The sequence below is a fragment of the Callorhinus ursinus genome, unplaced genomic scaffold (genome assembly GCF_003265705.2).
Source record: "Callorhinus ursinus isolate GAN/ISIS: 27379988/994484 unplaced genomic scaffold, GSC_fseal_2.0 scaffold18, whole genome shotgun sequence".
Taxonomy (NCBI): Eukaryota; Metazoa; Chordata; class Mammalia; order Carnivora; family Otariidae; genus Callorhinus; species Callorhinus ursinus.
The window spans coordinates 36,625,665-36,645,930 of NW_027397080.1; the positions used below are offsets into that span (position 1 = coordinate 36,625,665).

Here is a 20,266-nt window from a genome sequence, read left to right on the forward strand (position 1 = left end):
CCCCTGCGTGCAGTGGTAGGCAGGGGCAGGCTCCGCCGGGCCTCCTCTGCTGTGCTGGATGCCGGGCCTTACCCTCTGTCCATGGCCGGGTCTGATCCAAACACTTAAGTGTTTCCTGAGGTTTTGAGGAGGCAGATTACATAGCAAATATTTTACTTAACGTGGGTTACTTCCGCACCATATGTGAAATCTCAACTATTAAAAACCCTTTGTCAGTGGTAGAAATAGATCCGTGCTGTACAGAGCTTTCACCCGGTGTCCAAGGCGGCAAGCTGTCTGCAGTGACCCAAGGTAAAGGATGACCTTGGGACGCCTGGCTGGCCCATTTGGAAGAGAAGGTGACCCTTGATCTCGTGGTTGTGAGTTTGAGCCCCATGTTGGGTGTAGAGATTGCTTAAAAAAAAAAAAAAAAGAACTTGTCCTGTGGGTCTGCACGTCTGACCCCGTGTCCGTGTTGCTCTCCCTTGGAGGGGTCACTGGCCCCTCCCTCTTGTGTGGAGTCCCTGGTGGAGGGCAGTTGGGCGTCCCCAGTAGTTGTCCCAGCTGAACCGCTGGGTGTAAGCTGTGTTTGGAGTCTCTTAATCCAGGGGGGAAGCCCCTGACCAAACTCCGGCTGCACGGACACGGGTGAAGGGTCCTAGAGCGTGGAGAGTGGTCTTGCGAAGGGCGTCCCCAGCATCTCCCCCCCAAGAAGCTTCCCCAGGCCTGAGTCTGAGACTCGAAACTGCAAATGGAGCCGAGGGGTCTGGGTCTGGGTCTGAGGCTGGAGCGACCCTCGGTGCGTCGGGGGGCAGACGGCTGTGGGGACGATGCCCAGTGTCTGGGTTGTGGCTTTGTGGGTACAGAGACGCGGCCGCTGCCCTGGACCTCCCCTCCGGGGGCACTAGGTGTCCGTGGCAGTAGGGTGTGGAGGACTGGGGGGCAGGGTCTCTGGTGGTTTTCCAGGCCGCTCCTGTGCGCCCGGCGGGAGCTGGGCCGCCGGGAGGAACCATGGGCTGCAGGGGAGAGGGGGAGGGGGCACTGAAGAGCAAAGAGCTGCTTCCTGACACTGGACCCGAGCCCAAGGGGGCCACGTCCCCCTGTAGAGCACAGCTCTGCTGAGACTCGTGAACCATTGGGCCAGCGAAGTGGCTCCCGCTTCCTGCTGATTGTCGAGGTGCCTGGGGATGGGAGCAGAACCCATGGTTCAGCCATGGCTGGGCCTGTTTTGAGGCCCACTGCCGTGTGGCTCCCCCATCCAGCTTCAGAGGTGGTCTGCTCTAGGTCGACCTGCCTGTAGGACCGTGCTGGAAGCTGGCCGGTTGGCGGTGCCCACACAGCAGCCAGTCGGAGATGGTGCATTGCCCCTGGCACTCTGCGGACACACTGAAGCCCTGACGGATTGGGCCATCAGGTGCCCAGCCTCCTGGGCACCCCAGGAAGGGTCTAGCAGCTCAGTGGAGTCTCCTGGGCTACCTTCCTGACCTGGTGTTGGGTGCAGGTCACATCCAGGGTTCCAGCCGGGCAGAGCACAAGGGGATCTTCTGCAGCGTGGCCCCCTTCAAGACCCAGGCATTGGGAGCCGGCTCACCAGCTGGACACCCGGAAGAGCTGAGGCTCCAGCAGCGACCTTGGACTTCGCCATAACTGCCCACTGTTGTCCCTGGGCCAGACCACCTCTGCCTGAACCAGGAGGGGGATGGATGACCCCAGGCTGACTCTCCTCACATCTTCCCCACCAGGCTGGTTTCTGGGGCAGCTCTGCCTGTAGTGGCCATGGACATGGTCTGGGGCTGGGGTCTGCCTTCATCGTTCCTAGTGGACGTCTGGAAATTGAGGAGTGCCGGGAGGAAGACTCTTAGGCTGTCCACTAGGACTAGTGTGCCCTGCTTCCTCTAGACTGCACTGCAAGCAGCAGCTCCTCTGGGACCTAGCCATGGCTCTGACCGTCCCTAGTCCTGGTCCACTGAGGGGCAGCGGTCAGCCCCCCCGGGCCCCCGTTTCGTGGTGACTGACTCTGCAAGGTTTTGTTGGCTTGAGCTGGCCCTGGTCATCCTGTTGCCTACAGTGGGCAGGGGGTTAAGGAAGGGCCCTAACTCTCCCTGGGGACCCACCCACTGGTTTTCAGGTCCAGCTGGGGGGAAATCTTGTGCTCCCTCTCCTCGGGCTGGACAGCTGTGGAGGGAGCAGGCTCCTCTGGCAGGGCTCACCGTCGTGCTGAACTCCGGATTGCAAAGGCCTGGGGACTCATGTCCCTTTCCCCTGCTGGCTCAGGACAGCAGGGAGCCAAGAGGCCTGGTTGGGTGAGGGCACCCCCTCAGGCTGCAAGGGTTGGCCTTGTGCCCCGAGAAGAGGAGTGGGTAGAGGGACTCGGGGAGCCTCAGCCAGGTCACCCGCCCTGCCTTTCTCTGAGGTCAGTCAGTCCCTCCCCTCGCTAGCCATGCTCACCCCCAGTGGAGGGCCAGTGCCCAGGGTCACCTAGACCAGGACAAGGCTGGGAGCCCGGCAGGTCAGCTGTCCTTCCTAGGTCCTGCCTTTCTAAGGAGTAGGGTCTGAACCAGGCTTCCGGGCATCCCTGGCACCCTGGGGTCTGGGGACCTCTGTCAGAGGGCCTGGAGGGGGCCTGTGGTAGGGCTGGAAGGATCCGGAGGGGCTGAGTGAGGTGGGTCATATGTAGGAAGGGCAGATGGGGCTGTCCGTCCTGATGGAGTTTGTCCCTACCCTGGGACCTCCTGGGCCACCACCCTGAAGGGGCTGGGTGTGAGGTGCCAGGAGCTTAGCTGGGAGGCGGGTGGAGTGAATTCATGTTAGTTTCCAGGGTGAGCTGGCCCTCCTGGAGAAGGGTGGGGGCTGTTTCCAAAGGCAGGGAGCGCCCGGGGGAGGTGCAGCCCCTTGCAGCAGCCTAACGCCCCCGTCCACGCCCCCGGGCTGGCGGGGGAGCCCTTGTTGGCTGGCAGACCAGCAGAGTGTGAGCCCTCCCCCTTGGAGTTTTGGGGAGGAGGGGAGGGCTTATTTGGCGGCGTGCACGGGCAGCCCGGGCACTGCGTGTGAGGGGAGGCCGGCGCCGGCCCCAGCCTGCGGGATCCCAGGAGCGCGGCTGCCTCTGCCGGGTCCCTTGTGTTGCCTGCCCGTCGTGGTGCCCGTCGAGCCGCTGCTCCAGGCTCGCCCTGCCTGCGCATGCACGGGGGGCGGCTAGGCGCCCCCTGGGGCTGTGTCTCCCCCCGGGGGCCCTGAGTGCTGGCTGCACTGCCGCCCCCATGAGCACACCTGGGAGTCCCCGCTCGCCGCGCTGAGCCGCCACCAAGGTCTGGAGCCGCTGGGCGCCATGCGCTGGGCTTGGGCCGCCGCCACGGTCCTCTGGCTGCAGGTCATGCTCCTTGGGGGCATCGGGGCGCGGCGGGAGCCCAAGAGGCCACGGCAGCCCAGCCAGCGCACAGAGCCCCCCACGGCCACCGCGTCCAACAGCGAGGGGCTGCTCCGCTCCCCCAAGGTACGCACGGGCTGGTTACTCGTGGGTGCGGGTGTGCGCGCACTCACAGGCTTCAGGCGGCGCCCCCCACCCCGGCTCTGGGCTGTCCTCCCACTCGCAGGCTCTGCCCTGCCCGGCCCTCCAGGCCTCCCCGTCCTGTCTTGGTGCAGTGGGGCTTTGGGCAGGACTTGCTGCAGTGGCTCTTGGGGCAGCCACTGGGTCCCCCGGGCCCAGGGGAAGGGTGGGGGGAGGGGAGGGCCTTCCCAGAGGGGATGCAGCAAACCCTTTGAAGTCCCAGGTCGTCCCACGTGCCTCTAGCAGCTTGCTGCCCTTGGGTGTAGTTGCTAATTCAGGAGTGGGGCGGGGCCGGGGGGGAGCTCTGGACCCCTTGTTGGGAGCCCAGGTATCCCACAGCTTGAGTGGCTGGAGAGGCTAAGGCTAGCCTGGGCTCTGTGCTTGCTGGAGGTCCTTGCCCTGACCCCCACTGTGTAGCCAGCACCCCCTATGGCCTCCCTCAGCCCCGGTCCCCTCCACCCTCTTGGGCCCAGCATCTCCTGAGGGGGTCTTGGCACTGACCCCACCCACACAGGCCTGGTGGTTTCACACAGCTGTCCACCTGGGGGCCGCAGGAAAGGGAGAGGCAGCGGCTGGGACAGGCTCCCCCACCCCCCCAAGCCCTCGTGCCTTTGATCCTGGCCTCCCGCCTCCCAAGGGCGTCTCTGCGGCGGCCAGCCCGGCTGCTCTCAGCCCACGCAGCCCATTGGAGCCCGAGGCCCCATTTTCCAGATGGGCAGGCTGAGGAGAGTGAGTCCTTGGGCCCTGCCAGCCAGAGAAGGGTGGGCTACCGACAGCTTCTGGGGGCAGGCACGGGTCCTTCTGGGGATAATCAGGCAAATCTCTATATTCCAGGAGTGGCCTCCATGGTGGGGGGCTGCCATGGGACACATACCCCAGGACAGCCCTCCCCCGACATGGGGACCCCTGCTCTTTCTGCTAGGGGTGGGCTCATCTTCCACCTGCCCCTTGGCCCCTAGACACCACTCATGGACTTGTCTCTCCAGGCTCCTGGGTCCCTCAAGCGTGGCTAGGGCGGGTGGCAGCCAGGAGATCAGGCAGATAACAGATATGCGAGGAACCAGGACATTCAAATATTCTTGGCTTCTCTCTCTTCTCTGGGTGGGGCCCAGATCAGGGGTGGGAGGCACCCCACCCTCCTGCCCCTCCCATCCCCCAGGATAGAGGCCTGTCTGGTCGGCTGAGAAGCCCTGGCCCTCCCGGGTCAGGAGGCAGCACCTGCCCCGGGGAACCTGGCTCTTACCATATTTGGGACTGAGGTCCGACTGCTGGACTGGACCTGCCTGAGTCAGGACCTCTCAGCTTGCCCTGCCGGGAACAGCTCTCCGAGAGTGGCCAGGGCTCTGCTAGCCCCATGATGGTGGCTCTCTCCCAGCCAGGCCAACATCTGCTGCGTTCCTGCCCATTTCCTGAGCTTCCTGTTGGAGCCTGGCATGCAGATTTCCTCAGAGGCAGGCCGACTCTCTCCTCAGCCCACGCCCCCGTACTTAGCATGATGTGCTCCTTCTTTGACTTTGGGGTTAGGGTGCTCCTGACTCTCCTGCCTGCCCTGGTGCAGAAACTGGGCTTAGGAGGGGGTGGTTGGAGGGTGGAGGGGGCATGGTCTTAGGCAGCTCCGCTCTGCCCCTCCCAGACCTTGCTTGAACAGCCAGGTGGGCTGGCCAGCTGTGGCCTGGGTCCGAGCCTGAGGGGCGGGGCCGGCAGGAGTGCCAAGGCTGCCCGCTCACACCCCCTGATGCCCAGCACAAAGCAGAGCCTGTGCCCATCCTCACCCCAGCTTGGCGTGGCTCTGAAGCTCTTGGGAAGCCCCCCCCCCCCACTGCCCCACCAAAATTTGCTCCTGCTCTTTACTGCCTACCTGTTGGGGCGTGTGGGGCTGGCCCCATGAGCACATGGGTGTGCCTGTCTGCTGGGGAACCCGGTGCGGTGGGAAGGGACACAATTGCTCCAATACAGAACCAAAACCAAGGTGCCTGGACATCAGGTCCTGGCTTCCACAAAGGAAGCCCTGGCCGCGTGTGTCCTGGTCTGGGTCCCCAGGGGTGGCCTGCGGTGTCCCATTGCCATGTGTCTTGTGTGTGCCCTGAGTCCTACCCAAGGTGGCCTGGGCCGAGTTCCCCTCCTCACTGGGGCAGTAAGGCAGGACTCAGGGGCCCCGTGGCCGCACACCAGCTCTGTCCCCTGGCCCTGCAGCCACCTGAGGTCCTGGGGTCTGAGTTCTCAGACGCCCACATGACATGGCTGAACTTCGTCCGGCGGCCAGATGAGGGGGCCTCGAAGACACGGTGCCGGGGCCGGGACAAGAAGTCGGTGAGCCCCGGGGTCTGAACCCAGGGCAGGGGTGGCTGTGGTTCCCACTGGGACCCTCACTTTCTCCTGCCTCTGCCCAGCGAGGCCTCTCTGGCCCTCCCGGGCCCCCCGGACCCCCCGGGCCCCCCGGACCCCCCGGTGCTACAGTCACCCAGGAGGCCCTGCTGCGAGAGTTTCAGGAGATGCTGAAAGGTGAGGCTGCTGTCCTGGACTCTTCCCACCTGGGCCCTGGGGGTGACCGCCCCAACCCCAAGACGCTGCCCTCACCCTTTTCCCCACAGAGGCCACCGAGCGCCGGTTCTTGGGGCTGCTGGGCCCATTGCTGCCTGAGGGGACAGGGGGGCGGCTGGTGGCCGAGGCTTTCCACTGTGCACTGAAGGGCCCCATGGTGGTGGACGAGAAGACGCTGGTGGAGCTGCATGGCTTCCAGGCTGTGAGTGCACGTGGGGGCGAGCCCTGGTCTGCTCGGGGCGTCTGCTGAAGGCCCTCCTCAATGCCAGCAGGGGCCAGTGGGGGGGTGGGCAGGGTGCTGGGTCGGCTCCCCACTGCTGGGCAGGGCTCACACCCAGCACATACACGCAGGGGGCGCCTGGGGGAGCCAGGCGCAGGGGTCGGGGGGGAGGAGGTGACCTGGGTCAGGGTTAGCGCGTCCCGTGTGCCATGACTTTGGGTGGGGTCCAAGGTGGCCAGGAGCCAGGGATGCCCTCCCTGGTGGGGGCTCTTGAGGGTTCGCTCATCCATCCCTTGGGGCCTGGAGCCTGTGCCCTGAGGCCCAGGTGGGCGAAGACACACAGGTTCCCCCCACCCCATCCTGCCCACCTGGGCCCTGCTTGGTGGGGGGGGGGGGGCGGCTGTTGGTCACAGGCCCCTCCCCCAGGCTGGCTGTGCTAGAGGAGGGCCCAGGCCCTGCAGCCGGCTCTTCACCTGCTATCCCTCTAGCCCACGGCCCAGGGCGCCTTCCTGCGGGGGTCTGGCTTGAGCCTGGCCTCGGGCCGGTTCACAGCCCCAGTGACGGCCATCTTCCAGTTTTCCGCCAGCCTGCATGTGGGTGAGTGGGGGCCAGCCCCCAGGCCTGGGTCCCATTGAAGAGGTGCCTCCCGTTCCATCCCCACCTCCCGCAGGGGAGGGGGGTTCTCACTCAGGGCCCACTCTCCCCCAGCCCTCAGCCGCTCCTGGGCCCGCCCCTGGCAGTCTAGCCACCACCCCTCTCTGCTCTGTCCTCCCTGGGGGCTGCTGCAGGCTGGGCCTGTCTCCACAGACCACAGGGAGCTGCAGGGCAGGGCGCGGCCGCGGGCTAGGGACACAGTGCGGGTGCTCGTCTGCATTGAGTCCCTGTGTCATCGACACACGTGAGTGGGCCTTCCTTGCGGGCACTCTTGATGCTGCGGGGGCCGCGGGGGGTGGTGCCCAAGGCTGGACTGTCCTGCCCGGGGAGAGGGAAGGGGCTGCGCCAGACACAGAGCTGTGTAGCCGGGGCGGGGGAGGGGCTGGCCCCACAGCCAGCGTGCCTTCACCCTCGCCCTGCGGCGCCGCGTCCAGGTCCCTGGAGGCCATCTCAGGCCTGGAGAGCCGGGGCAGGGTCTTCACCGTGCATGTGGAGGGGCTGCTGCAATTGCAGGTGAGGCTGGAGGGCTGGATGGGTGGGGAGGGGTCCTGGGCCTGGAGCCTTGGCCTGGCACTGCGCCACCCAGCAAGTGGACGGACATTGGCCATGTCACCCCCGGGGTGGGCGCGGCCTGGTGGGGCTCGAGCTTCATGCCTCCATACGCTGCCCCCTGGGCAGGCGGGCGCCTTGGGTGGGGTGTGCCCATTGTGGGGTGTCTGCAGGCTGGACAGTATGCCTCCGTCTTTGTGGACAACGGCTCCGGGACAACCCTCACCATCCAGAGTGGCTCCAGCTTCTCCGGCCTGCTCCTGGGCACGTGAGGGCCAGACAGGGGCCAAGAGCACCTGCTGGCCCTCATGCACCCACTGTCCTCTGTTAAACCTGTGGTCAGAGCAATAAAGAGCTCTCAGCCCTCCCTGTCTCCTGGATACTGAGTCGTCGTGGAGGTGGGGGTGGGGGTGCAGCCCCGGAAGGACATGTGGTCTCATGTCCAGTCTTGGAGGCGGTGGCCTATGGACACCTGCAGGGTCAGGGGCCCAGACCCATTCAGCCTGGGGCACCAGAAGTCCCCGAAGGCGGTGATGGCAGCCGCACGCCGTGTGCTGTCCCTGTCTGGGGTGCAGAGAGCAAGGTGGGGAGCCCTTGGGAGGGCCTTGTCCGGCGGGGGCAGGCGCAGGGAGCACACGGGTGGGCCCCCCCCCCCCCCCCGCACAGGGCTGCGTACGTGAACCCAGAGGGCGGTGCGCCTCACCCCCAGTGTGCTGAGTGCGCATGCGTTTGCGGGGCGGGGCCAAGGGCGCCCCTCCACTCCCGGAGGCCCGTACAAACCCCAGGTGGGGTGGCCAAGGCCCTGCCTGCGGCTCCTGTGGATTTGGGGCTCTCTACCCCCACCCTGTTTTGGCTCCAGCGAACCCAGACCAAAGAATGTAAATTGGTCTTGGGATGTCCGGGCCTCTGCAGAGCTGCGGAGATACGATCTCTGGTTGGCACCTGGGCCCCCAGCAGGCGGCCCCACCTCGGGGGCCGGGGGCCAGGCCAGGTCCTGGCCCCTCCACAGATGCCTGGGGGCTGGGGGCAGGGCCTGAAGCCCCCTCTCCAGGGCTGAGCAGGGATGGGCAGGGGGCGGGGAGGACAAGGGCTCCCGGGTCTGCCTGCTGGCTCAAGGGGCAAGGAGGGGGAGGCAGGGCGGGAAGAGATCCGAGCCGGAGAGAGCCATTATCCAGCCCCTCCCCTTGGGGACCCTCCCTGCAGCCCGCTGAGTAATGAGGCAGGAGAGTGCTGGTGCCGGGCTGGCGCCAGCCCCCACAGCAACAGGCTTGGCCGATGACCCGTCCTCACCTCTCTCCCTGGTCGCCCCAGGGTGGCGTCAGGGGCGGGGGGCCGAGTTGGGGGCGTCTCTGCTTCACGGTGGCTGCAGGCGCCGGCCCGGTCTGAGCAGCGTGCGGAGATGGGGGGCGCGGCACGGGTGCTTTTCTGGGGAGGTTGGGAGAGGAGGGGCACACCGGGGAGGCGGAAACTCGGGAGGGGGCACTGTCTCCCACTTCCCGTTATTGAGGTCCTGCGCTAGGCTTGGCCGTGGGCACTGTCCATGCCGGACACCCGTTTACAGAGGGGAAACGGGACGGGGATGCTGAAAGGTAGTGCCCAGCGCCCAGCCGGACTCCCAGCCGGGCCTGGGGCCTCACTGCATCCAGGGGGCTCCCCCCACTCCCCTGCAGGTCCTGCGACGCCAGCCAGTGCCCTGCCTGGTCAGGTCCAGGAGGGGACAGCTCTCACGGTACCCAGACGTGCTTTGGGGACTGCGACGACAGAGATGGAGACCCAGACCCAGAGATGGGGCCCAGGGTCCACAGAGAGTGACAGACAGGGGTTGACAGATGAGAGAGGCGAGGACATGAAGGACAAACCAGGCCGGCCCCTTGGAGCCCACGGTGGCCAGGTGGCCAGGGCCCCGGGCCCGCCGCGCGACTGCACCTGCCTCCAGGTCTGTCTGGGCTTCCTCCCTGTTTCTGCCACCCTCATCAGAGGTCATTAGCCACTTAGCTATAATTCCCCTGGAATGTGCTGTGTCTCCAGTTGAGCCTCCACGGCTGAGGGTGTGGGAGCAAAGGCATGGGGGGCTGGGGTTGGCCACGATGGCTACCCTACAGGGTTGTGAGCTGAGGGGGCCCAGGGTTCAGGCCCCAAGCTCAGACCGGCCCCAAGGACACAGGCTGGACTCCCAGTGTGAGCAAGGGGCCGGTGCAGAGTGAGGCTCCCAAAGGCACAGCCTGCCTTCCAGAGCCCAGGTACTGGCCCCACAGATACAAGGGAGAGCGGCCTTCTGTCATATGGAGAAGATGAAGATTCTTAAGTAGCCGACTCTGGGACCTACTTCAGTGGAACCTCGCTGCCGTGTTGCCCTCAACCCAAACTGTGGTGTTCGAAAAGCTCCCCGCAGCCTGGGGAGGGGTCTGGAGCCCCCTAAGTGGCCCTGGGCCCTTGGGGTGATGCCCAGCCTGAGCGGGGTCTCCAGGGAGTGGGAGAGCCTGGGAGATGGGGTCCTTTTCCCGGCCTGGCCTCTCTGGATTTGTAGCTGTGTTTTGGGGTGGCCTGAGTGTCTGGCTGGGGCCAGAGCCGGAGTGGCCGCACAGCTCTGGATGGCCTTGGGTTGACCCTTGACCCCGAACCCTACCCGGGAGCAGCAGGAAGTAGTGGGCTGACCTCACTGACCTCCTTTAGGGCTCACTTCCCAGAACCTCCATCTGACCCTGGGGCTTGCCAGGCAGGGCTCGGGGCTCTGCTGTACTAGGTAGGGGCTCCTGGGAGGGAGCACGCTTCCTCTGGGATCCCCTAGCCCTGCACTGCCACTGACTGGCCCCTCTTGGCCCCACGGTAGGCCTTGGGACCCTGGGGGAGGGGGTGTCTCAGTGTTGGGCCGTAGCCTGGCCATCCCGCGCCCTGGGTGCGCTGTCTGGTTTGAGTGCAGACAGGAACGCGGGTGTCTGGTTCAGGACAGCTGGGAAGTGCTCCTGGGGGCCGGGAGAAACCGCTATAGCTTAGCAGCCAGGCCCCACCCTAGGTCTGTGGCCCGAGCCTGGAGGGGCGTTGTGGGGGGGCGGTTCCAGGCTTTGAGCTAGAAGGCCGCCTGTTCCCTCACCCCATGATTCTCTGGGGGGCTGAGGGATGGGACAGGGTAGGGCTGAGGCTTGCAGAAGAGGCCCCCCGCCCTCACCTGGGCCCTGGGGTCCCTGCCAGAAGCGTGGACGTTAGCATACAGCCAGGCCCTGGCCCAGCTTTGGGTCTGACTTCGCCCCTACAGGTTGGGCCTGTGGCTGGTGAGCGGGGGCTGTTCCAAGGGTGGCTACCTCTCCCCAGCCGGGTTCCTCCGAGCACACCTGGGAGGTTCTCACTCCCAGGCCAGACGTCCTGACTCCTGTGACCTGGGCCGGGGACTGAGATGTGGCCTGGGGGTGCGGGGGTCTGGGGGGCAGTTTCTGTACTTCTCTCTCTGTCTGTCCCCAGGCCCCCTGTGCTGACCAGCTGTCCTGGCCGTGGCTGGGATGGTGTCTCTGCCTTGGAGCGGTGGTCTCTGTGTCTCCTCTAACCCTGCCTGGGGCAAGGACTTTCTTTGTTAAGCTGGAATTGCCAGGGCCCTTGAGCAAACACAGGACAGGTGTCCAGGACCTAGTGGCTGGCGCCCCTGGCCAGCCGGTCGCTGAGCTTGGGAAACGGCTGTGCTTGGGGTCCTTGGCGTCAGGGAGGCCAGCTGGCTGGACCGTGCTGATGGTCACAAAACCGCTGGACCCTGGGGTGGGGAACCTCGGGCCGGGCTCACTGTGATGGCCGGGGACTCTGGGGGATGGCCGGGGACTCTGGGGGATGGCGGCAAGGGACAGGGATTCCTTACCCCAAGGAGGGGCTCCGAGCACACTGCCCTGGGGCAGAAGCTCCCTGCGGGCAGCAGGGAGCCCTGTCTCACCTGAGGACTCTGTCCTGGACACAGAGCGCTGATCTAAGGCCAGGGAACCCTCTTGAGACGGGAGCTGGGGGCCAGGGTGGGGCGCTGCCTCCCTGGGGTCTTGCTTACTGACTGGGCTTGGCCAGTGCGCCCTATGGGCTCTGAGCGCTCCCTGGCCTGAGGGTCCTGCCCCAGGGTCAGCCAGCTGCTGGGGCTCTAGCCCCGGGCACCTGAGCTGACCCAAGAGCAGAGGCCTTCAGCATCCCCGGGTCTCCCAGAGCCCAGACCGTGCAGCTGGGCCCACGAGGACTGGGAACATGTCCAGGTGTCAAGAGCACAGCCCTGACCCATGTCTGTGCCTCCGGCTGCCATCGGCATGCCTGCCCGCTCGTGCATCTGACCGTGTGCACGGGCCGGCCTGGGGACAAAAGGCCTTTGTTAGGAGGGTTTGGGGTGCAGCCCCTGCTCCGGGGCAGTGACTCATGGGTTCCTCTGGTGTGATAACGTCAGTTTTGCAATAGCCGGCATGTCACACACACACCCAGGCAGCTTCGAGGGTAGGAGGGACCCCCAGCTGCACTTGCGGTCCCTCCAGGCTGCTCTGTCGGAACCTGGGTATGTGAGGGGGTGGCAGCGAGAACAGGAGCGAACAGGAAGGGTGTCAGAGGGCCAAGCAAAACTCCATTTCTGACGTAAAGCATCTCCAGAAGCAACCACTCAGCCTCCCCAGAGCCCCTTGCCTGCCTCCCGGCCCCTGCTGGCCCCCTGCTGTAGGCCTGAATCCCTCCCACCCAGCCGGGCCCCAGCAGCCTGGGGTCCCTCACAGCAGGATGCGCCTTCACCGTGGGGGTTGTCCGATCCTTCTCCCGTGGCGGGAGGGCCTGACACAGGTGCCTCGCTGTTGCAGGCTCGAGCCCGGCTCGGCCTGCTTGCCGTCACTCCCTTTGTAGGATCAAGTGGGTGCCTCTATCAGGTGCAGGGGCCCCTTGGGGGCTGGGCTGTCAAGATCCAAGAATGCCGCTGGAAGGAGGGGGCAGGGCTTGGGTTTCCTTCTCCTCGGGTCACCAGGCTGGGTCAGGCCCTGGGTCGGTGAGAGGCGGGATCTGAGTGAGGGTCTTCGCAGGCTTCCTGTCTGGCCGGCCACTGCCTGTGGTGTATCGTTTGAGGACAGAGCAGTCCAGGGTCCAGGCTCCAACCAGTGGGCAGAGCAGTACGCTGTCCAGGCCACCCATGGCCCTGGCTTCGCCCTGACCTGGAGCAACACCCAGCACCACAACCAGCTGAGCTGCTTGGTGGACCCTGCTGGCTATAGCAGAAGGGGCCTAGGGCCATGTGCAGGGGAAGTGCAGGGACCTGGGGCCAGGGTCAACAGGGGCACCTGTGCATGGACGCCACTCTGGGCACCACCACCTGCTGGCCCCAGATGTGCGTGGGAGGGCCCCTGACCATCCTGCTGAGTGGCCAGCCGAGCTGCTGCCCCTTGCCTCCCCTGCGGCTCCCACCTGCCCAGGCCTCCCCAGATTCCAGTTCTGGCTGCCCACCCAGCTGCCAGGGTCCCCTTCCTAGGGTTGGGGTGTGTGTTCTCAGGTGGTTTCCATCTCCAAGCCAAGTGGAGACTGCTCTGTAGAGACCCTGACCCTCATCACTTCCTGGGGTCCCCCCCGGCGCGCCCCTACTCCCGAGATGGCCCAGGTAAAGCCTTCAAGTCTCTGTTAAGGGGAGGGGCAGGAGCTACTCTCTCCCCATCTCCGCAGAGGCTGGGTCTCCTGAAAGCAACTTGGCTGACACCACCGTGCCCCCCGCAGGCTTGGCACTCTCTCCAGGACCCCACCAGTTGGACGGGGCTCGATGGACCCCTGGACACCTGCTGGTGCTCAGACCGAGGGCCACACCTCCGCCTGGTCTTTGGACTTGGGCACCTGAGGCTAGCATCCAGAATGGCCTTCCAAATCCCTGGGACCTCCCAGAACAGCCCCCCCCCCCCCCCCGGCCCTGGGGCCCTGCCCTAGCCTCATGGAGTTGCTTATCTGTCCTGTTTTCATTCATTTCCCGTGTCCTGTTCTGGGCCCCTCAGGGTCTAGGGGAAGGTCAGGAGCTGGGAGTGGCTGCCCTGCATTGATGGCCATCAGCCTCTGTGATCCCCACCAGCCCCAGGCCGTGGGCAGAGCACAGCACTGAGCAAAGACCTGAGGCTGTCAGTCCCCCCTCCCACTCTGCTACCACCCCTCAGGCCGCCCCATCCACTGCAGAACCTCCCGTGGGACCCCACAGTGCGGGAGGCTCAGGGTCCTCAGGGAGGAAGGGGTGGTGGCTCCAGAGATGCCCAGCAGAGGACATTGCCCGGGGCATGCGGGCCCCAGGACATGTGGGTGGTGGGTTCTGTTTGCTCTGGGAAATCTCTGAAGCAGTCAGTGCAGTGTGGCCGTGGAAGGTCGTGCTGGGGCTTCTGCTGGAGGCTGTGAGGGTCTCAGAGGGGGACTGGGGAGGGTTGGGGAGCCAAGAGCACCATCTACAGGGGAGATGGGGGTCAGGAAGGGCTGGGAAGGGGGCTGGGTCAGAGGAGACTGTTGGGGGTGAGTGGGAGTGGTTGTGTGCGGGGGAGGGGGGAGCTCTGGGGGTAACCCTGCTGGCAGTGAGCCCACCCTGGCCCTGAAGAAGGGGGTTGTCCGTAGAGGCCAGGTGACAGGTGAAGGAGTTAGCTCTCAAGGCTGTGGGGAGGGTCATCTGGGTGGGGGCTGGGGGGTGTAACCCCTGCGGGGGGGACCCAAGGGTGGAGGGACATAGGGTCTCAGGAATGAGGAGACCCCCAGGGCCTGGACTGCAGCCCCTTAAGAGCCCAGTGTTTGTTCTGAGGCCAGGTCCTGGTGTTAGGACAGACACAGGAGGCCTTCCGCCTGCTCCCTGGACTCCGGGCAGGAGGGAGGCCGCAGCTCAACCCCAAGCATACTTATTAGGAGGAAAAACAGCCCAAGCCTCTCTCCAAGCCCCTGGGACCAAGTGCAAGCACCAGGGAGCAAGTTAGGTGTAATGCGGTCTTCACCGGGCTACCTGCAGCCCAGGTGCCTTTGCACGCGGTTCTCCATGGTTCCTCCGGCGGTCCTGAGCAGGGCTGGATGCTTGGCCTGCTTTAGGCCTGTCTCTGGCCAGCAACCCTGAGCTCCCTTGGCCCCAGACGGCGAAAGGTCTCACAATGGGGACCAGGTGCCTGGGTCAGGTTGGGGGCTGAGGGGCACACTGGCCATCCCTGTCAGACCCTGCAGATTCTGGCCATGACCCAGCCAGCCCCTTCCTCCCACTGCAGGACCCTGTCCTCCCAGCCCAGATGCTGGACAGAGGGAGGCCTGCCCCTGGGAGGCAGGGTCTGTGCTGAGCTCTGGGAGGCCCACCCAGCCAGAGGCGAGGGGTCTGGGATGCACACGCAGCTGGGAGGGATGGGGGCCGGTGGGCATCAGGAGCTATGCTAGTCTAGGGCTCAGCTATGAGCCTCTAGCCCGGTTGGCACGTGGTCTCCTCCAGCAGGTGTGTGTCCAGGGGGAGCCCCCCCACACTGTAGGCCCCATCTCCTTCAGTCCCTACCATGTCCCTGATCCTTCTCAGCTCTTGCCAACTCTGTTACACCAGGTGAACCCAGGCTTTTGGGGGGTCTGAGGGGGCAGGGGAGGTCTTGGCTCAGATCTGGGGGACAGGGCAGATGGTGGGGTACTGCACCAACTCCCATTCGCCACAGGGCTCCTGGCTTGCCTCTGGGAGCCACACTACCCTCCCCAGCATGACTGTGTGGTCCCCTCTGGTGCCCGGCCATCCTAGGGCGCCCTGCCTCCTCCAGAGTCTCTCTCGGGTCCCACGTTTCTCTCTTTCGTATTAGAATTAGTGTTGTAATATATTTTTAAATTTTAAAAATTTTGAGATGATTGTAAATTCAGTGCAGTTGTGACAACTAGAGGTGCCGTGCCCCTCACCCAGTCTCCGCCAGTGGCAGAGTCTTGCAAAACTACTGGACAATATCACAAGCAGGACGTGGACATCCAAGCCAGATGTGGGGCAGTCCCAGAACCCGCTGCCATCCCCCTTTCCACCTCTCCTCCTCGACCCCTGGCAGCACTGATCTGCCCTCCATGTCTAGAACCATGACCGTCCAAGAATGTCACGGAAACCGAGGTACCCAGTATGCAACCTTTTGGGATGGACTTTCCTTGCTTGACTAATTCTTAGGAGATGCATCCTGTTACTGCCAGTATTTAAGTTTCTCCCATTTTCTAGCCCTGGGACTTTGTCCAAGGCACTCAGGCTCTATGCCCCTGTCTCTTCCTCCTTTCTCGGGAGCATGAAGGGGCTGTTGCCAGGGCTCTCCACATTGGCTTAGGGGAGGGAGGGGCAGGACCAGGGCCTCTCATGAGGAGAGGGGCACCCCTTGAGGTGGTGCTGGATGCCCCATGCCCATCTGCTCCTGACGCCCTGCAAGGGTGGGCCCTGACGGCCACTTAAAGAGAGATACTAGTTTGGCTGGGAGAAGAGTTAGTGGTCCTATATCCTAAACCCCCCCTAAAAACCAGTTTGGTGGTCTGACTCCCCAGCTCCCAAGAGCCTACTGTCTCCTGGGCCCTGGGCCGGTGCTGGGCTCATGGAGAGCCTGAGCTCAGCCCCTGGTCTATAGGGCATACGTGTCCAGATGGTGTGGAGCCCATAGTGCGTGCCTCAGTGGGTGGGAGGTACAGTCTGGGGAGGGGAACCCCGACCTGGAGAACCTGCCAGCTGGACTGGAGGAGGGCAGGCTCTATCCATAGGCCCTGGGGCCACAGATAAGGCGATGGCTGAGGGTCAGTCTAGGAAGGGGCCTCTGGCCCTTAGCTCCCAAGTGTGGTCTGAATGCGGACATCACAACCACAGTAATGATGCCCAGTCAGCCCAGCGTCTGGTTTGTTCTGTTTTGAAATTTAATGATTTACTTTGAACAATATGAACTTTCCATTTTTGTCAAACCTGGCTGCATATGGGCACTTTCATGTGATTCAACTGAGTGCTAACGCTCAGGGACCCTCCCCCGCTCCTCCAAAGAGACATGCCTCGATTTTTAGATTTTTTACTAGGAGGTCTTGGACATTGGTGCCATGCTTTCCATGGGGTCCACTCCAGAGAAACCCGGAAGCTACAGCAGGACTGCAGATGCTGGGCAGGGATGTGGAGGTCCAGCCTTTGGGTGGGATCCGGGCTCTGCCACTGATGCATGTGGCCCCAGCAAGCTGTCTGGTCTGTCCAAGCACTGTCTCCTTGTCTGAAAAACGGAGACGTGCACGTGCCAACTCCAGCGATCCCGACGTCCAGACAAGACATCCGGGTGAAAACGGCCAGCAGGAACCAGGCCCCACCGTTCTCAGCATCCCTTGGGAACCTGCCCCCAGTTGGCAGGGTCCCATTCTGCTCACCTCAGTGTCCCCAAACCTGGACCCTCTCATGAGTCCTTGTCTTGGAAACGCGTTCACAGGGGCAGTCAGGCCTGCCTCGAGGCGCCCGATAAGAAAGCCCACATTCACCTTATAATCAGAACTCTGTCACATCTTGGGACCTCTCTGGCCCAGCTTCTACCTTCTAAAGGCAGGAGAATTGCAATCACAAGACCATCCTCCCTTCCTTCTGGCCCGAGACTCCAAATTCTGGGCACTCTTCTACCTTTAAACACAAATAACCCAGGCCTGCTGTTAGGATGATTGTGTCCCCCAAAACTTAGATTGAAGCTTTAACCCCCAATGTGATGGTATTTGGTGCTGGTGTTAGATGAGGCCATGAGGGTGGGCCGTCTGGTGGGATTAGTGTCCTTGTAAAAAGAGACATCAGAGAGCTTGCTCTGGCTCTCTCTTGTGCCAAGGACGCAGCGAGAAGGTGGTCCCCTGCAGCAGGAAGAGGGTCCTCAGCAGCACGCGGCCCTGCGAGCACTCTGAGCTGACTGCCAGCCTCCAGAACTGTGAGGACACGTCTGCTGCTTAAGCCAGCTTGTCTGCGGGGTTGTTACGGCAGCCCAAGAGCACCAGGACACCCGCTCCTAAATTCCACGGTCTGAGAACACAAAGGAAAGGCAATACAAAGGCAAGTCAGAGATTTGCTCCCCGCATCTGCATCTGCCCCAAAGTGGGCCACAGACATCAGCAGCATCGCCAGGCGACCCAACCCAGATTCCAGAATAAGAACGTGCAGCATCACACACCGCTGGGCTCACAGAAGGGCTCACGGCTGTCCTGGAGCCTCTTTATTTCACTTTTGTGATGACCACAGCACTCACTTTTCACATTTAATGGGGAGAAAAGAACCCTGATCTTCTGAGGATGTGTTAGGTATGAGAGGTGATCAGCCAGGAGGGTGCGCGTGAATGCTTTTCTGTCTCCAAAAGGTCACGCCAGCCAGCAGAGCCTGTTTTCTTAAGACAGAATGTGGGAAACCTCACCGATGCTTCCAAGGGCTCAGATTCCTGGAACTTGGGCCCAGAGTCTAACATAACAGATGTGTGTGTGAGAAACACTTGCCCCTGCATGGCCGCGAGGAAGCCTTAAAAGGAAAGTCTTTTCAGAAAGAGACAATGGGACTGACTTTTGTGTAAACTGTAAAGAGAAATGGACAGTTTTAGAATTCTTCCACATTTAAACACACAGGCAGTAACAAGTCTACAACCCGAGCTGTAAAAACAGATAAATCCACAAAGCCCAAGTTCTGATAGAAAAGTCTTCCCTTAAATAATTTAAAAAATACGGAGACCCACACACTCCTAACTTAAATTCTTATCTACACAAATTTACGATATTTATAAGTCACAGACTAGTGCTGAATTACATTTATCACGGATTCACTCCAAAGCAACACAGACCAAAATACCATTGAAGCTAAATAACAAAACACACAGTTAAATCTTAGACTGCCACATGACAAATGACACCAACATGGAACATAAAAGGTAACCTAACTCAATAAATCTAGGGCGATTTTGATAAAAGCCACTGGGTGCAACACAAAGCTGCAACATGCAAGAGCCCGAGGGTCCCCTCCCTATAGCCACAGCTCTTGGTGTGGCGATTTCCTAGGTGGACGGTCAACACAGGATGCGGGACGAGACATAGTCCCCAACCCCGAACAAGTCCAGATTCGTGTTTTGGGGCCAGGGTCCGCAAGTGCCGGTCGGCTCCAGCCTCTGGCTGCTCTCCTCCACCTGGAGAGAAGACAGCAGGTGCGCAGGCTGGGCTGGGGCTGCAAGCCCCTGCTGTCTGCCGTCACGCTCAAAGCTGGGCATCTTCCCAGTCCAGGCCCACGCTGGCTGAGATCCTGGGACAGGACACTGCCACCTGGACATTATGTGTCACCCGGGCAAGACCCACGGGTCTCCCAGACGCGGAACAAGACGCGGTCTGGAGTGAGGCCCCATGGCGGCCACGGGGGTGCACAGGCCTGGGTGCCCACCAGAGCTGGGACCTAGGGGCCGCTTGGCATCTGCCTGAAAACCCCACTGGTCGCCAAATACACCCGGCCCCCTCGAGGGCTGGACTCATTCTGGGTAACTAGCCGAACCGGCCAGCTTTGCCCGTGTAAGGCCAGTGGGAGGCCCCTCAGCAGCGGCCCCACAGGACCCCGAATGACTCTCGCTGCGGTGGCCACCTCCTGAGGCATCTGTCCTGGCCTCCCGCCGGCGCCATGTGACGTGTGGTGGGTCAGCTGTGGCTGCAGCTCAGGGGATGCCCTCCTTCCTCTGGCAGCACTGCGAGGGAGGCGCCGACCAGTCGTAGACGTAGGAGAGGCGCAGCTGAACCTCCTGCTTGCACAGGCGGCCCTCGCGCGTCAGCGTCTGGTGCTTCTCCAGCATGTCCTCCAGGCTCTGCTTGTGCGTCACCAGATACTGGTTGCTGCAGCCGCGGGACTTGTACTCGGTGTCGAAGCGCGGGTCGTGCTCGCGCTGGACGTCCACCGGCGCCAGCCAGGCGCCCAGGGACACGTCCTCGCTGTGCCACGCGCGCAGGTACTCCCGGCTGAGGCGCAGGTAGTGCACCAGGTCGGCCGAGAGCACGTAGCCGCCGCCCAGTGCGTAGGGGAGGTAGTAGTCACAGAGCTGCCAGGCGGCCTCGCGCCAGCGGCCCCCAGGCTTGACGCGGCCGCGGCCCGAAAAGAAGCCCCAGTAGAGGCGGCGGCGACGCGCGGGGTCGCGCGCGCGCAGCTCGGCCAGCAGCGCGTCCAGCCGCGCGAACGAGTCGTCGTCCGCCTTTAGCACGAACTCGAAGGCCACGTGCTCGTCCAGCCAGGCCAACATGGCCAGCACCTTGGCCGTGAGGTTCTCGTACGCGTCACGCAGCGCGGGCAGTAGGAGCAGGTCGCCGTGGCGCGCCTGCTCGCGCTCCAGGGCGCGCCGCTCCTCGGCGCCCAGGCCGCCCGTGCCCACCGCGAAGCGCGCCCACACGTCGCCCGGGCTGCCGCGCCGCGCCGCCGCCAGCCACGTGCCGCGGACCACGCTGCGCCGTTCGGCCGCCCGCGGCGCGCTGGCCACCAACACGGCCAGGAAGGCGGCGGCGCGCGCGGACTCGGCAGGTGGGGGGCTGCGGCCGGGAAGCGGGTGGGGGCCGTCGGCGGCGCAGCGGGCCAGGTAGAGAAGCCCAGCGCCGCAGAGCGCCAGGCCGCCCAGGCCCAGCGCCGTCCGGTGCCGCCACGCGCGCCGCAGCAGCTTCATGGCGCGCGCGCGTGCGGGGAGCGCCTCCGAGGCCCCGAAGCCGGCGCGCAGGCCGCGTCCCCCGGCGGCGGAGGCTGAGGGCCCGGCGCGGCCCGTCACGTGCCCGCACGGCACGTGGGCACGCGCGCTCTTCTCATTGGTTGCCGGGGAGGGGCCGAGCGTCCCCTTCCGCCCAGAGAAAACATGGCGGCG

General features: G+C 63.8%; 2 protein-coding genes across 2 annotated transcripts; one reads left to right on the top strand and one right to left on the bottom strand.

Moving 5' to 3' along the window:
• Positions 1–2,700: 2,700 nt before the first annotated feature.
• Positions 2,701–7,846, top strand: C1QTNF12 (C1q and TNF related 12). Its single transcript, XM_025855785.2, has 8 exons — positions 2,701–3,469; positions 5,717–5,833; positions 5,914–6,025; positions 6,115–6,266; positions 6,773–6,881; positions 7,092–7,182; positions 7,373–7,451; positions 7,661–7,846. The coding sequence occupies exons 1-8, from the start codon at positions 3,305–3,307 to the stop codon at positions 7,757–7,759; spliced, it is 924 nt and encodes a 307-aa protein (XP_025711570.1). The 5' UTR covers positions 2,701–3,304; the 3' UTR covers positions 7,760–7,846.
• Positions 7,847–16,292: 8,446 nt separating this feature from the next.
• On the bottom strand, positions 16,293–20,264 carry B3GALT6 (beta-1,3-galactosyltransferase 6). The gene has a single exon (XM_025857157.2). The coding sequence runs from the start codon at positions 20,072–20,074 to the stop codon at positions 19,085–19,087; it is 990 nt and encodes a 329-aa protein (XP_025712942.1). The 5' UTR covers positions 20,075–20,264; the 3' UTR covers positions 16,293–19,084.
• Between the last annotated feature and the right edge of the window lie 2 nt (positions 20,265–20,266).